The 18,026-nt window shown below is 41.4% G+C and overlaps 1 protein-coding gene across 1 annotated transcript in view; it reads left to right on the top strand.

Moving 5' to 3' along the window:
- Positions 1-18,026, top strand: part of NKAIN2 (sodium/potassium transporting ATPase interacting 2) — a 1,110,439-nt gene that overhangs the window by 523,708 nt on the left and 568,705 nt on the right. The window contains exon 3 of the mRNA XM_088443070.1: positions 282-362. Coding sequence (XP_088299196.1) covers positions 282-362 — 81 coding nt within the window. The remainder of the gene's footprint in view (positions 1-281; positions 363-18,026) is intronic.

Genomic DNA, 18,026 nt, shown 5'->3' with positions numbered 1-18,026 from the left:
ATGCACTGTTGAACTGAAGTCAATTTGTGTAGTGTATCCTGTGCAAGTGCTCACTGATAATGATGTTGGCTATGGGACCATACCTATGAGTAAATATACATGCAATTCAGTGCACACAATACTCTACAAATTATGAACGATTTGAATTCAATTCTGCATCAGCCCCAAAATGTTAATTTATGCTAATTCCCTTTATCCTGCCTAATTAGATTTATATTGTTAACCAGAAAAAAAATTACTATTCCTAAAACATCTAACTATCTTCCTTATTACCTCTGCAGTATGCTGCCTGGCTCGTCCTGTGGGTATCTTGGAATGTATTTGTTATTTGTTTCTATTTGGAAGCTGGGGAACTTTCCAAGGTAAGTTACCTTTTTCTGGTTATTATTTAACAATTATCAATTAAGTTAACTTGTGTAGAATACAGGTAAACAAAATTAGCCATCGGCAATTGAGATGTATTACTTGCTTTTAAAGCTAGTTAACAGCCTTTTGTACATGTTTGATAAAGTATGGTTTTTCACTAGCATTTTAGAGGTGATTTTATGTCTTTCTTAACACGTATGTATAATGGGTCCAGTATCTTCATGTCTAATTTGCTAAAGCAAGATTTCCTTATGTACATAAGATGTTAAAACAAATTACTAGAGGTAGCTATAGAGCAACATGTTGTTCCCAAATTTGCTAGGAGGAGTAACATCAGGTGTAATGTTCTGCAGCAGACTTTGAGATAATAATTGCTGATTACCTAAATATATAATTCAAATAAAGCAGCACATCAGGAGTAATGTTCTGCAGCAGACTTTGCTGATTACCTTTTGGAGACAAAGATAGGAGGGGTCAATTCAATCAATATCAGCTGAGGATATAACCAGTAATGCCGGATGTAACGCTGAAATTACCCTAAAATCTATTTTGCACTTGTGATTTTGCACTTAGGAGTCTGCTAACTCCAGCCAAGGCACTAGGAAATACTATTTAATAGAATAGCTAGAGAAATTCAGGTAACACTGGACAATGTTATTTCCTCCATGTTTTATGTCTGTGTTTGGGGTCCAAAAAATAAAAAAGGCTAAGCTGTGAATGGTCTTTTTTACATTGACATCACTGTACACACAGGTCAACACACACAATGGATGTACCAAGCTGTCTGTGCACATAGGCAAAAGTATTGTCTACTGGCTTGAGAGCAAAGAGGCACAAGTACACAGACGTAGGAGCAACAGTGAGAAATGAAATGAAATGCAATGCGCTGTGCCATCCACTCGTCATGGACCGTCAATATATTTATTTCACTGGAATCGGGATGTATACTCTATTTACTGAATTTATATGTGTTGGTATGGGGAGTTTTTTTGTTGATTGTTCGCAGTTTGCAAACCTAATGAATACATTTATATTATTAAATGACATATTGTTGTTAAATATGGTTGTTATATGGATGTTACAGAAAGAAGAGAAGAGAAGGAAAGGAGTCTTCTTTGTGGAGCTCTCTCTGGGGTAAATTTACTAGGCTCGAATGAATTAGAATGCGGCTAAATCGCACGTTAAATGTATATTCGCAATTTACTAAACGCTAAAGTCGGCTGAGTTTGTCCCATTATAAAAGGAAAAATCGGTCGAGAACACCTGAAACTCGGACAGTAACATGTCTTCGGACAAATAGACCATCGATCCTGCCATAGACATCAATAGGACCTGGAAATTTACTAAGGATTCGAATTTGCCATCGTGGCCGAAATATAGTGCAAATCGGCCGTAAAAGACGCTAAAACGAACCCAAATAGAAATCTCAAATAGAACACCTTTTTCAATTCGAGTTTGAAATCTGAACATACTTAACCATCACTGACAACTCAAATCTGTACCCAATAAAAGGGGGTTAAGCATATGCATACACTTCTCTCCTGTTACAAAGAGAAACAAAGCATGGCAGAGTTTTCTGTGCTGGATGGAGCTCTTGTGGGGGCTGTGAGATACCTGAGGCTCTGCCATCAGGCTGGAAGAAACCAGGGTCATGAAACTGAGCATGGTCAGCATTGGTTGATGGCGAAGTCATACATGCCGTGGTTTGATTCTGTAGCTTAGGGGTAAATTTACTAAGGTGCCAATTTCTATTCTATGTCATCCAAGATCAATTTCAGATGACATAGTCCGTATTAATTTTTTTAATTTTTCGAATTGGTTACTGAATTTACTGAGCTGCTGATTTGTTGTATTTTGTGTTAATTGATGGTGTATTCATTCGTAACCATTCGTAATTTTCATTTGCATTTTGCATTCGATGTTGACCATCTTGGCCGAACATGGCAGGATTTTGCTTCCGTTCATATTGTGCCAATGCGTACGTAGTCACTCGGTCGATTTCGCAAGCTCCCAAAGAGACCATGCGTGATTGATTTAACGTGCCATACGTGTGCATGGCACACATAAATGTATGGTGTTAGTTTGCTATTGTGTAATGTAATGTTTTATTTTGTTGTTAAATTAAAAACTCTGGATAATTACAGATGTGTCCATATATATCTATCATCCGCGTACTACAAGTTGAGACCACATAAGGTGGGAACTCTGTGTGTCTTGGTTGAACCGAACGTCTTTTTGTGCGGCTTTTTCCTTCAAATGCATCTTTTTCACACTGTGATGTGAATAAGTAGCACAAGCAGCTTCTGCTGTTTAAAATGATATGCAGCATGCCTATATTCTGTGAGCAACACAAAACAGGCATGCTGCATATCATTTTAAACAGCAGAAGCTGCTTGTGCTACTTATTCACATCACAGTGTGAAAAAGATGCATTTGAAGGAAAAATGTCACACAAAAAGATGATCGGTGCAACCGAGTCACGCCATGGCATGTATGACTTTGCCATCGAGCAAAGAATTTAGGTTCAATTGCCCCCTTGCATAGCCTCCGTGGCACAGATGTGTTCACATACATCTATCCTCCATGCACTACAAGTTACGCAACACATAATGCGGGAGCTCCATTTGACTTGGTAGAGTCGAGCATCTTATTGTGTGACTTTTTATCTTCAAATGCGTAATAGGTACAGTAGTACAAGCAGCTCTGCTAATTAAAATGATATGCAGCATGCCTATGTTTTGTGTCGCTCACAAAATATAGGTATGCTGCATATAATTTTAATCATCAGAAGCTGCTTGTGCTACCTATTATGCATTTTTGAACTTAAAAAATCGGGGCTACCGAGTAACGCCACAGCATGTATGACTTCGCCATCTGCCAATGCTGACCATGTTCAGTTTCATGATCCTGGTTTCTTCCAGCCTAGTGGTAGAGCCTCAGGTATCTCACAGCCCGACAAGATCTCCATCCAGCACAGAAAACTCTGCCATGCTTTGTTTCTCTTTGTAACAGGAGAGAAGTGTATGCATATGCTTAACCCCCTTTTAGTGAATACAGATTTGAGATGTCAGTGATGGTTAAGTATGTTCAGATGTCAAACTCGAATTGAAAATGGTGTTCTATTTGAGATTTCTATTTGGGTTTGTTTTAGCGTGTTTTTGCGGATGATTTGCACTATATTTCGGCCGTGATGACAAATTTGAATCCTTAGTAAATTTCCAGGTCCTATTGATGTCTATGGCAAAAGGCTGCTGAGTTGGATCGATGGTCTATTTGTCGGAAAACATGTTACTGTCCGAGTTTCAGGTGTTCTCGACCGATTTTTCTCTTTAGGATGAGACAAACTCTACTGATTTTAGCGTTTAGTAAATTGTGAATATGCATTTAACGTGCACTTAGCCGCAATCAAAATCATTCAAGCTTAGTAAATTTACCCTTTAGTTTGGTTGTTTCTGTTATGTTTATATCCTATTGTGGTTATTTTAGTTGCTGCTTTCTGTTCCTGGTGTGTTTGATGGTATGATGAAGTGCTAAATAGATAGATAGATAGATAGATAGATAGATAGATAGATAGATAGATAGATAGATAATTATCTGTAAAATGCAAATTTACAAATATAGTGCTGCCAAACTGAAGTAGAACAAAATAGCACTGCTATTTCATTAATCTTGATTGAGGATCTTCAAGTTATGCTCTGTCAGTACATACAAGTATATGTAAGTAATTTCATTCTCAACTACAAATAATTTAATATAATGCACCATTAATATTATGTCAAATACATACAGTCTTGTGTTTAGTTTCAATTACCTTTTTTGTTTGAAATGGTAAATTTTCAATTAACAAAGATAAAAAAAGGCTTTGATGCTTCTGTGCTACAGTATATCAGTTTTAGTTTCGGCATATTGATCATTAGCCAGTTATTCGCATTTCACATTCATGTTTTTCATTTTGTGCATTCACAGCTGAGAATAAATATGACACCAACCCATAAAGACACTCATAAGTGTTTCCTCTTGTTATGAAATGACACGCCGAGGCTGAAAACTTTTGTATAATAAATTGGTTTAAAATGCAGAATAAAACATACCCTTCAGGCAAGTAATGAATGAAAGTATAGCTTTATTTAGCAGTCACCGCAGGAGGTAAGATTATAGTGCTGCCCTGTGCTAGGAAAATTCAAACCTATTAGTATCACTTTAAAAACACATAAATTATGCTTTGTTTCACTTTCTTCCAACAAATGTGTTGTACTCAGACAATAGATCTTTGTACTAAGCATCGCCAGAGGGATTTTTATAGTAATAACATTTCCGTATTGAATTTTCAGTGTGAAATTTTAGTCATACTTTTTACAATTTTACATGACCTTTTTAATCCTGTACCACCTCAATCAAAAGTAATTGTGTGGAATTAAGTAAAATGCTAACATAATTAAGAATAAAACCTGTAGTGTACAGACTCCATAATGCTGTTATTCTGCCTTTGAGGGTAGCTGAAATTACTATACATTACATTACCACCCCTCTGCCATTAGTTAAACAAACATAAACACGCATATAATTGTAATATGTACAATAGAGGCAAAAGGAGTAAGATAAATTAAAATAAAAAACTAATTCAGACAAAAACAACAATAATATATATATATTTGTTTAAGATTTCCTGCAATCTGTTGAACATGGTAATTAGGAATGTTTTTCTTGTAGGTATTTATCAATCAGCTGGTGCTCTGATAAGCAGCTCTGATAAGAGGCTGGCTTGTCTTGGCAAAGAGCTTAACAGTAAAGTGGTAGTTATCACTACTGCCATATCTCACACTGCACATACGTGGCCATTAGGTTACATATGAGCAGCGCTATTTTGCAGGAATGCAAGAATGCTTTCATAAGGACAAAGCGATTTCTTTAGATGGCATTAGCCAATGGGGCCAAGCTCCGAAAAGCTGTGCTCGTTAAATTTAAATATACATTTATGTGTACTGTAGTGATATTATTTAAAAAAAAATGTGTATATATCTTTTTTCTCTGACCACAATGTTTTTCTTTTCTATTAGAATCAATTAACTAATATGCTATATTACCATATGTTTTTGGGATATCATAAGTTTGCTTCATTAGAAGTCGAAATAGTTACACAAATTATGCCTTATGTGGAATATTTTAAATGTTAGTCATGTACTCTTAGGGGTATATTTACTAAGGTGCGGGTTTTTAGAAGTGGAGATGTTACCCATAGCAACCAATCAGAATCTGCTTAACATTTATCTAGCACCCTTAGAGGATAATAGCTAGAATCTGATTGGTTGGTAGGGGCAACATCTCCACTTCTAAAAACCCGCACCTTAGTACATATACCCCTTAGGGGTCTATTTACTAAGCAGTGATAGGAGACAGAGTGAAAAGTGATAAGGAAGTGATAAGGTGCCATCCAATCAGCTCCCAACTGTCATCTCACAGGCTGTGTTTGAAAAATGACAGTTGGGAGCTGATTGGCTGGCACTTTATCACTTCCTTATCACTTTCACTCTGTCTCCTAACACTGCTTAGTAAATAGACCCCTTAGTGACTAGAGGTTTCTTTCCTATTCAATTTAACAATCTTTTCCATAAGAGTAGACCATAGTTTTGTATATCTATATTAAGGTTGGCTTATGAGAGTGGTCATTATTTTAGAATCCCTAAAATTCAAAAATACACATTTGTAAATGTATTCAATAAATTAAAAACAATATATATTTTAGGTTAAAATACAACTAACTCCATTATCATGGTTGTGTTTCCTCTTTTCCCTTCTATGTCATGGTGCCGCCATTTGAAAAAAGTACTTCAGAGCAGTTTATAAGAAATACATAACTCTTAATGGCCTGTTCCATGGTATAGAAAGAAATGGCTGCAGTCATTCAATTGCCTTTTCAGTACTTTACTGAAGTTAACTAATGAGAAGTGGATTAATTTCAATCTCTTCCAGTTGCTTCAAAGATGTTTCATTTAGCAACCAGAGAAAAGCTTCAAGAGGGGATAGAAAAAACTGTGCAGATCTTATAAATTTGAGTAATAGATGAATTTGGCTTCTTGCACTTGTAATCACCAGGACATTGCTGGAAGTGCCTCACTAGCTCTCACCCAGGGGGTGAAGTATCACCTGGTGATATAGGAATTTAGTGGTATCCGTGCTGATACCGCTTCTACCCCATGTATTAATGTAGGGTTGGGCAATGCTCCCCTGTTATTATAGGCACTGCTATCTACAAGAGCATGCCGATGTGCCACTATATGTATGAACGGTTAGTTGCGCTGACCATTCCAACAGCTGCAGCTATCGATTTCGACAGCTGCAGTTGTCATTCCCTTATTACCACAGAAGGGGTAGCACTGTCCTTGGCTGCATTGGCTGCCAGGCTCTGAGCTGCATGTGAGACCTTGTGATGCTTGCAAGATCTCACGCGTGCCCAGTGGAGCCAGCCTCAGGTAAGAATCAGCACTAGGCTGATGTACTGTGGACTATGGCGGAGATCGCTGGAGGGGGGTGTTTTCACTCCCCCACTCTGGCAGATGAGATGTTTATACATTTGAAGGTCTATTCATAAAGATTGTGAAGTAAGTCATGGACACTTTCAAGATAGATCGCATCATACAGATGCAATATATCTTGAAGTTACTAAGTGATTCACTAATACTTATCCATTTTGCAGTGTCCCATGATGTTCTGCCTCCTCAGTGAAGCAACGGATTGGGTTTGCAAAATACTGCATCTGAGACTTAGGATCCAGATACTGTGCATGCACTGGTGAAGCTCCAGATGTACTGATGGTCCTGTGGCTGTGACAGATCTGTCTCTGGCTGCTGTAAGCTCATCCGAGCACTTTGCTTTCCCCTACGGAGGGGCACTGGCTGGGACAGTGGGCATATGGTGGGTGACCTTAACAGCAGCAAGAGTAGGAACAGAGTGGGGGGACATGGGGGCAGCAGTCAGTCAGGATGGAGGTGACCGGCCTGGTCACCAGTGGCGGCAGGAGTAGGACCAGAACGGGGAGGGAGGACACTGGGGCAGCCAGCAGTCAGAAGGAGGTTACCCGGCATATGCATATGCAAGTTTTTCCACGGTAACCCACTCTATGAATAGACAAAAGCAGAGAAAAGCCCTGTTTACCGCAAAACAGGGCTTTTCTCTTTCTCTGCTCATCAGTACTGCTTTCTGGTTCCCCTTGGTAAAGAGGCAAAGAAGGAAGAGTTATAGCGGCACGATGCGTGCCCCTAAAATACATCTCCACCCCATGTTCCCTCCAAAAGAAAAATATAACAAAGTGTGTTTTCCTCAAATTTCCATCTTGTACCTATTTAGAATAATTCTGCAGCACTGGTATTCTGTCTGGAAGCTAACATACCTAAGCATATTGAGCTCTAATACTGTCAAGGACATAAAAATCCTCTATGGTAAACAAAATCTAAAAAATAGAAAGGAAAACAGATTGTGACTCCATAATTATCAAACTACCTAAAATTCCAATTTTATTTAACACATTTGCAAACAAATGCGTGGGAGTTTACACACATTTCTATACATTGGCATAAGCTGAGATATTTCATTCTGCACTATACCAATCTGGTATTGTAGTTGAGTGCAAGCTGTCCGGTTAGAAACTCCCCTGTCTGTGTCATTCATTAGGCTGGAACAGGCTGTCTGCTGTACAGTACAGTATAGCAACAATATGTTCTTTCCATGATTAGTTTTGTCCTAAATAATTTTAGGCTTGCTAAGCTCCTGAAATTGTATTTGTTGCTTCATGTCTAATGCTAAGGTCCTTAAATGTGAACTTAGTAATTTAACTTTCAATTTGTAACTTTTAAGGTGTATACACACATAACGATTGTTTTAACGATTTAACTATAACGACGTCGTTATCGTTAAATCGTTTGTAAAATCGTTCATCTTTTTCGTTCATGTGCGTTCACGCTTGTAGTTTGTAGTTCATCATCCATTCTGACTGTCCAACAAAGATTTTTGTTCAGAAAACCGTTCATGTTGTGCAGAATGAACGATAAACAATGAACGATTTCCATTCACTGTATGCATGATTAAAAAATCGTTCATCATTTTTGAAAATCGTTCATTATTTTAGTAACCAATGATTTTTAGTGAACGATTTTCATTCACTTTTTCAGAGGAAAATCTGACGAAAATCGTTCACTAAAATCGTTGGTTACTAACATCGTTGTGTGTGTATGCAGCTTAACTCTTATTCTCTACTTCATCATAACACTGGTCATGGACACTCGGGTGTAATGCAGAGATGAATGTACACAAGTTTCTGAAGCGTATCTTGCATGAATTCGCACTGGATATGCTCAGAAAATGAGTGCATGCAAATTTAATAATACAGAGTTCCACGTACAGTAATTTGGCTGCATGGACTTTTATGATCAAAGAGGTATAAATGGGTGGGATGAGGTGTTTTTGGAAGTTCACTTACAGTAGGGTGTCTTCACACAAATGCCGCTCATGCAGACTATCATGTAAGCGTACAGTATATACTCCTGCTAGTATAGGGCAGGTGCAAGTGCGTACTGACTTGTAGTAAACCAGGTACAGAGGCATATCCGGAGATGTGCTCAGCTCTGTATATGTGTGAAATATGCTATTTTTCTGAACATTTCTTTAGAGTATTGTACAGTATGCCCATTTTATTTCCAAATCTACATCAGCTCATCTGTGAGTATTTTATTTGTTATGGAATGAATGCATTTTTTGTAATATTATTATTATTATTATTATTATTATTATTATTATTCTTTATTTATATGGCACCAGAAATGTTCTGCAGGACATAACAAAGTACATAAACAAATAAGTGAACAAGACAACAGTGACTTACAGTATAATACAATGCAAGACAAGGACATAGTTTATACACATTGCTGCATTCAAATAAGCAATACAGCATAAGCAGCCAAGTGTTAGGTGCCCTTGTGGGAAGTAAGGAGTAGATGAAAGTATAAGTAAGGAAAACTATAAGAGAGTAGAGGGCCCTGCTCGTAAGAGCTTACATTCTAACTTATAAGTTATAACCACCTTAAGAACACAGGGTTTGAACCGATTCATGATCAAACCAAGATTTAAGTTTGCATTTCATTTTTATATTGTTTTTCATTTCAGGATAGATCAAACTTTTTTTGTTAACACATCAAAATAAGTAAATTTTTATGTTGTGGACATATAGAAAAACTAAGATGGGAAACGTGTTTTTTGTTGACTTTTCACAATTGCAGTGACTTTAGATATTTACTACAACATTCATTAAAACCAATATTTCCAAAAATAATATTACCAAATATAAATATTTCATAAAATGTTAGGTTTGTTATTGTATTTTTCTGCCTTCAGTACTTTTCTATTGAATTCAAAAATGTGTTCTGTACCTGTATTTTTAAGCATTATTAGGTATTCATTATCCATTCTTATTTTATACAACATAAGTTATAGGACAAGTAAATACTGGAGATGTGCGCTGTTTAGTTTTTGGATCTCTATTCATCTTATTGTTTTGGTTTTGCAAAACCACCCTCAAGTGTTTTGGTTTTGGATCTGGATTTAAAAAAAAAAAAATGTATAAAAGACCCTGCTAAAATCATGCAATGCAGAGCTGTTTTACATGCAATCAGAAACCTGAGTTCGATTTTTAAATTTGAGTTCCGAACTGAGCGCCTGATTCAGCACAAATCGCAAGTCTGCAATCGCATGCACCCAATCACTACAAAAATATGCAAATGAATGCAATCGCGGTGCGATCGCAGCACTGTACCAAGAAGTCCGCCAGCTTACAAAGCCACCCACTTCCCATTACATAATTCACAAGTCAGCGAAAACATTGGTAACATCGAATAACATCGGACCCGTCCCATATGCATAGTTGTGGTTGAGCTTAACATGCCTCACAGACTGCGAAGCTTCCTGTCGCCATGTAGAGCTCTGGCTGTGTATGCCGTCGCTGGGGCTTAATTATGCATGCCCTTGTAATGGTGTTCAAATGCACAGGCATGCCTGCGTTCCTTTGACCACCACCCCTCTCTCAGGGCGTAGAGAGCGCCGCGGGGCCCCCGTAAAGAGGGGGCATGGCCTAATCACTGGAGGCATGGCCATGCCCCCTTTGAAAAAAACATACTTTTACAGTGCCGCGTAGTGGTGCTGCGTGCTGGGGAGGGGGCGCTGTGAGCGCCGCAGCCCAGCGCAAAGTGAGGGGGGGCACGATCAGTGTGATCACTTCCCCCCCTCATGCATAGGAGATTGCTGTGGCTGCTGCTTAGCAGCCGCGAGCAATCTCGCACTGCATCCCAGCACATGCTGTGTGCTGGGCTGCTGCAAGGGAGGGAGGAGGGAGGAAGGGGGGGGGGCAGCACTGGACCCGGGCCCCCGCCGGGCCCCTCTGGAAGCCCAGGCCCGGGTAAATTGTACCCACTCCCCCCCCTCTCGGCACCCCTGCTCTCTCTACCCCCAAACAGCACTTGCTGTCAATCATTTCCTTGTGTCTCTGTGTATCCGCTACATTCGCATACGCATGTGCAGGATGCACACATCGACCGGGTGCATGAGGAAGCAGACCTGCGACCCAAGCTGAATCTGGCCCTGACTACAGAACCAAACTGGGACTCAGGGCCTGGTTCAGACCCGCTCGTGAGCGCTAAGCACTCGCAGGCAGGTCAATGGTGGCCCAGTGCGCATGCGCACGATGGAGCCGGCTCCGTCATGTGCATGCGCGAGACCCGGATAGCGACGTGCAAACCGTCGCTCCAGGTCTCGTACCAAAGGGGGCGTGCTGTCGATGTTGAGTGACAGCACGCCTCCTTTGGTGGGCTGCCCAAATGGAGGCGTTCCCATTTGACCATCTTCCTGGCCGCTTGCTATAGCTGAGGGTGGTCACCCACAGTTATGCGAGCGGTCAGGAGGCCGCACTAAAAAAACAAGATGGCCGCCCCTGATTCAGAGCGAGCGCTCTGTCAGAGTGTCTTGCTCTGACTCTGTCCCCTAAATTTGGTTGTTGCCAGTTCTCTGGGGACTGAACCCACACATCTCTAGTAAATACAAATAGTAATTATTATTTAACCCCCCCTCCCCCAAGTTTACAACAAAAATCACTCTGCAATTATACCCTGGATGTGCAGGACTGCAGTTATAATAAAACAGTTTCTACTTTAAATTGATAATAACTTTAAACTGATAACCTTTCTAAAAATCCTAAAATCAGAAAGTTTGGCATAATAACACTCCACTGATATAATAACAGCCACAGGACAAGAGGACTCATATGTGCTGAGAGCCTGTTCCTTGACTACGTTCCTCTGGTTTATAGACTGGATGAGGAGTGAGCAATAGTCTGTTAGTTGTGAAAGTACTGTACAGAGAATGTTTCACCATGATAACTCATGATTCCAAGTATGTACAACAATAGTCAATGAGGAAATTGGTGCTAGGATTTTTTCTAAAGTGAAATAACAGTAATTAATATTTTGGTTTTATATGAACATCTCTTATCTAAATATCTCCTACCCTCTTAACAACAATGTTGTATCTGCCTTTAAGAATCAATGATAGGGAGATTTTAAAAGAAAATATAATTTTTTTAATCCAATTGAGTGCAATATAATTCTTAGCCTCTGACAGCAGAATATCTCTGATTCTTGTTTACAAGTTCATTTAAGCATTTCCCCTACATCTTAAATATTTAAATTTATGTTATACCCGAGACTGAGCAATATTTGTTTGGAACACAGTTGCCCAAATTTAATAGGCTTTGATTTGCTTGTCCTGACTCAATTTTGGTGGTATAGCCATTAGTTTTAAAGTGGTTATTAGTTTTAAGGCAAAACCAGGCTATTGTTCCATAAAACTAACTGTCACAATAAATCTAGTCCCTATATTTCTGGAATAGTGCAGAGGCAAGCAAATCGAAGCCTAGTACATTTGGGCGAATGTGTAGGTTTTTTAATGTAGCCATGTTATCAATGGCTATCATGGGCTGTAAAATGTAAAAAAAAAAATTATTTACAAATTTGATATTTTTTGGAATCATACATCTAACATTCATGGTAATAATCTTATCATAGTTAGTTGGGATAACTCTAAAATATATGTACTGATAGTGCATACCAACTAAGTGCTTCCAGGCTTTAGATTTCATCTTGCACTGTTAATGGGACCCATTCTGTGCCTCCATGTTGAACTTACAGTATCTGAGGAAGTGCACTTTTACTCAGTTAATAATTAAAGAAATCACAAACCCAAGTTTTTGAAAACAGTATTGAAATCCCCTCACTCATATGTTTAATTTAAGCCACACATTAGACTAAAATGAGTAGTATTTTACAAGAAAAATTTAAAAATGTGTTTTATTGAACAGGAAGTTTGCTTAACTTGACACACTTCTTGGTGTGGAGAAATCTCCTGAGAGTGGAGTATCAGTGCAAAGCCAAGAGCTTTGTGGCATGCACCATGTACATCAGAACATTATCTTTGACTATTGTCCCAGTGGCGGCTCCAGAGGTGGGGCTTCAACACGGTCCAAAATTCAAATAAGGGAGTCACACAAACTGCCATTTCAAAAGCTGCCAAACATCACTGGCTGGGACTCACTGGCAGTTGGTGTGGCTCCCCTATTTGAATTTTGGACTGCGCTGAAGCCCCACCTCTGGAGCCGCCAGTGGGACTTTAAGGGAATGATCAGATTGAAGTGGGGGGGGGGAAACTTTGCTAGTATAGTGAAAAAGAAACATGTTTTCTGTCTCTCTCTCTCTCTCTCTCTCTCTCTATATATATATATATATATATATTAATATTAATGCATGATTAAATATGATAAGCACTATCCTGTGAACCTTCTGCAACTCATAGTAGCTAGATCTTACCTAATGAGTGCACTCCCAAGACAAAGGGCTGACAATATAGAACAATCTGTAAAAAAACAAAGTTTTATCAAAAAATGTGCAGTTACAAAGCAACTAAAAAATAGAATTTACAGATTAAAAAGGAGAGTTATGGTAAAACTTACCCTTGTTAAGTCCATAGGGTCCACAGGGAGACAATGGGGTGTAGGTGGTACTTGGAGGACTGAACACTAACAGCAAAGCTTTTTTCAGTCTCAGGATGTTCCAGTCCTTCCCCCTATACCCCGCCCACAGCCTGAAGGCAACTCAATTTTGTTAAGAAGCCCAAGGTCAAAGCAGGATATGAGAAAGAAGACTGGTACACTGAAGAATCACACTCTCACACAGATAAGGAAACAAGTGACCAAGAGAAGAAACCCATAGAAGCCAGGTGTGGCCTGGCTACTGGGAGAGGTATACAGGGAGACCAGACCAAGCGTTCCCGGAGACCTGAGGCTGATGCAATAAATGGCTTCTGTAAGACTCTGAGGGAGCGGAGGGTGAGGGAGGAGCAGCTCAGGGGTAGCAAGACTGCAATGGAATGGCGCCCTGAGCTGGGGGAGGGGCCACAGGGAGAGGGTCATCTCCTCTATGCTGACATCAACCACGAGGTCCCTGGCCTTGGTATTCTGTCCCCTGTGCCAGTATATTATACCCTGGTTGTCTAGTGGAGTCCCGGATGAACTGGTGTCCACATCAGTGCCTCCGGTATGTCTCCTGAGACCGGAGGTAAGACTGAGCAAGCGGGGACCCACCTTACCTGTCACCTTGAGTCCCTGCTGCAGTCTGGGGTTGAGGAGCCCTGCTAGCTAGGTCCCCCCGGAGCCCCACCAAGAGTACCTAGCCGAGGGCTGGAGTCGTGGCGCCGCAGGGGTGATAGAGCAGCAGTGCAGACGTCCAGAGGACTGTCTAGTGCTGCTTTCTCTATTATGAAATAAATGAAAATAAAAATAAATCATAAAAATAAAGCTTGAGCTGCTTATAACAGCCCCACTGTTCTAACGTTGATCCAGCTCCTGCCTGAAAACAACAAAACTGAGTTGCCTTCAAGCTGTGGGTGGGCTATAGGGGTATAGGGGGAAGGACTGGAGCTCCCTGGGATTGAAAAAAGCTTTGCTGTTGGTGTCCTCCAAGTACCACCTACACCCCATTGTCTCCCTGTGGACCCTATGGACCCTGAAGAAAGACTGATTATCTAACAGTCAGGTTACAGAATGTAAATTAAACCTCATGTAACACCCTCTAAGGGATGGTATTTGTAAATACACCCCTCTCAGTGTTAAAGCTTGCTTCCTGTTGTAGATATTACATGCCTGAGACCCTGGGATCAGTTTTCAGGTAAAGGAGGGGCTGAAGAGATAGACACGCAGGGGTGGGAAGACTGGGTGGGTAGCTGGCAGAGCAGAGGGAGGAGGGGGAGAGAACAAAGGGATTGAGAAGAAGAATTTGGGAGAGAGGAGACATTTTTTCAGGAGAGTCAGAGCTGGAAGCAGAAATGTAGCCCTCGTGCTCCCCTGGCAGGGGGAGATTGGCGGGGCCGTGGTGACTGCCACAATGCCCATCTAACGCCAAAGGAGAAATAGGTCTGGAATGAGACCACTGAGATAAAGTCTGTGAGAGACCACAGAGAAAGAGCTGGAAGGTTTTCAGCTCCCATGAGAGGGGTAAGAGACGCAAGTATATGTGTTGAAGAGATGGGGAAGAGGAATTTCCCAGGAGCTCTTACTGTTAAGGTACCAGAGGAGTCCCTTATGCATAAAAGCCCCCCAGCAGCCATTAAAGGGGGGGTCACTGTGGTAGCAGTGTGGCTATAGGAGCCATTCCTGTAGGATAAGGATGGGCTGCTGCTGAGAGTTTGATAGCTCCAATAGAAAAGTCTGTATATTGCTGTCCCATGCGAAAGAGAAGGGGAGCAGAGAGAGGCAGACTGGGTATGAGACACTCTGTATATTGTCTTAGAAGAGACAAAGGAGAGGCAGAGTGCAAAAGAAGTTATGTGAGATGTGTGTGAAGCTGTGGAACTACAGGCACCAGCCAGCAAAGGGCTAGGTGGACCTGCACGTATGAAGTGGAGAACTACAGGCACCAGCCAGCAAAGGGCTAGGTGGACCTGCACATGTGAAGTGGAGAACTACAGGCACCAGCCAGCAAAGGGCCAGGTGGACCTGTGTGGGTAAAATGCAAAGCATTCATTGTGACTGTGCTTAAAGACTGTGCTGGTGAAGAAGAGTGTGATGTAATGTAACCATATCCATAAGATTGTCATATACCATCTGACATGCCAAGTATATGAGCTGGAGGAGAGGAGAAGCTGCTGTAACCATATTCTTGTCCTTTAAAGTCATGTGCAGGAGGAGAGAAATAAATTGGTTTATTTTTATAAGAGAAGGTCTGGCGCCCAAGTTATTCAAAAGAACTGTTACTGTATGTGTCTATCTATAGCTGTATCTATATGTGTGACTGTTATAAAGCCTGCATGGGCAGGGACCCCCTTTTCAGGTATTGCCCACACCCTGGAGAGCTAGCCTGAGGCAATAGGAGGTGTATCACTCTAAATGCACCTATGTACCACACCGCACACTGAAGGGGGGTTACAAACTGGCGCCCAACATGGGGCTCGAGCACAGTAAAATGGAAGAAGTGCTCGCAGGATACATAGACTAAATGCAGTAAATCCAGCTGGAGCAAACCCCTTGGTAGACACCGTGTCTGATCTTCTCTGGGTGTCCCAGCTAGACCAAGGGTTCAGGAGGCGGAGATTGACCCCATTGTTTAAAGTTACCAGTGTAACTCCGCAGTAGGACAAAGTGTCAAGTGCAAAATGGTGGTAGTGCCAAAGTGTTTCAGAGACTGTTTAAAAGCAGAAGCACATGTGTGAAGTATTCCTGGGACTTGTAGTGCCGTTCATCCCATCTGCGTGGGAAGCGAGGAGAGCGAGCTCAGCGGAATTGTTGTGTGTTCCTCCAGAAGTTGGGGGGAGCACATGTAAAAAGTTGCCCAGCATTAGAGAAGAGCTGGGGGGAGTGCACCCTGCACCCGCAAAAGTTTGGGGGTATTGGGAGGGGCCACGAGAGCCACCTGTCTCCTTTTGACCTGAGGAGGGGAGGAGACTCAACGGGCAGGCATGGCAGGTACTCCGTTGTATGACATTAAAATTGTAATTTATAACTCATGTATGAACAAACGTGTTTGAGGACACCCGTGACTCTTGTGTTATTATACACATTGGGGGTAGTGGGATATATTGTTGGAAATGTGAAATTTTTTTGCATACTATTCACTGCTAATGGTTTTTTCCATGCAAATGTGATCTAATGTGATTTTCACCACTGAAATTTTTTTTTTATTATGTGGGGTGACATACGAAATTGCAAGGTTTTACATGTGTGCACCAGTGTGAGTCGGGTGTGCCTGCATGTGCAAGTGATTAGCCAGGTATACCAAAATAATGTATATATTTTAAAGCATACCTACCTAATAGGGGGAGTATGTAACACCCTCTAAGGGATGGTATTTGTAAATACACCCCTCTCAGAGTTAAAGCTTGCTTCCTGTTGTAGATATTACATGCCTGAGACCCTGGGATCAGTTTTCAGGTAAAGGAGGGGCTGGAGAGATAGACACGCAGGGGTGGGAAGACTGGGTGGGTAGCTGGCAGAGCAGAGGGAGGAGGGGGAGAGAACAAAGGGATTGAGAAGAAGAATTTGGGAGAGAGGAGACATTTTTTCGGGAGAGTCAGAGCTGGAAGCAGAAATGTAGCCCTCGTGCTCCCCTGGCAGGGGGAGATTGGCGGGGCCATGGTGACTGCCATGATGCCCATCTAACGCCAAAGGAGAAATAGGTCTGGAGTGAGACCACTGAGATAAAGTCTGTGAGAGACCACAGAGAAAGAGCTGGAAGGTTTTCAGCTCCCATGAGAGGGGTAAGAGACGCAAGTATATGTGTTGAAGAGATGGGGAAGTGGAATTTCCCAGGAGCTTTTACTGTTAAGGTACCAGAGGTGTCCCTTATGCATAAAAGCCCCCCAGCAGCCATTAAAGGGGGGGTCACTGTGGTAGCAGTGTGGCTATAAGAGCCATTCCTGTAGGATAAGGATGGGCTGCTGCTGAGAGTTTGATAGCTCCAATAGAAAAGTCTGTATATGGCTGTCCCATGCGAAAGAGAAGGGGAGCAGAGAGAGGCAGACTGGGTATGAGACACTCTGTATATTGTCTTAGAAGAGACAAAGGAGAGGCAGAGTGCAAAAGAAGTTATGTGAGATGTGTGTGAAGCTGTGGAACTACAGGCTCCAGCCAGCAAAGGGCGAGGTTGACCTGCACGTATGAAGTGGAGAACTACAGGCACCAGCTAGCAAAGGGCTAGGTGGACCTGCACGTATGAAGTGGAGAACTACAGGCACCAGCCAGCGAAGGGCTAGGTGGACCTGCACATGTGAAGTGGAGAACTACAGGCACCAGCCAGCAAAGGGCCAGGTGGACCTGTGTGAGTAAAATGCAAAGCATTCATTGTGACTGTGCTTAAAGACTGTGCTGGTGAAGAAGAGTGTGATGTAATGTAACCATATCCATTAGATTGTCATATACCATCTGACATGCCAAGTATATGAGCTGGAGGGAGAGGAGAAGCTGCTGTAACCATATTCTTGTCCTTTAAAGTCATGTGCAGGAGGAGAGAAATAAATTGGTTTATTTTTATGAGAAGGTCTGGCGCCCAAGTTATTCAAAAGAACTGTTACTGTATGTG

This window comes from Taudactylus pleione, unplaced genomic scaffold (genome assembly GCF_031769625.1).
Source record: "Taudactylus pleione unplaced genomic scaffold, aTauple2 ptg000326l, whole genome shotgun sequence".
Taxonomy (NCBI): Eukaryota; Metazoa; Chordata; class Amphibia; order Anura; family Myobatrachidae; genus Taudactylus; species Taudactylus pleione.
This window is presented reverse-complemented; position numbering and strand designations above follow the sequence as displayed.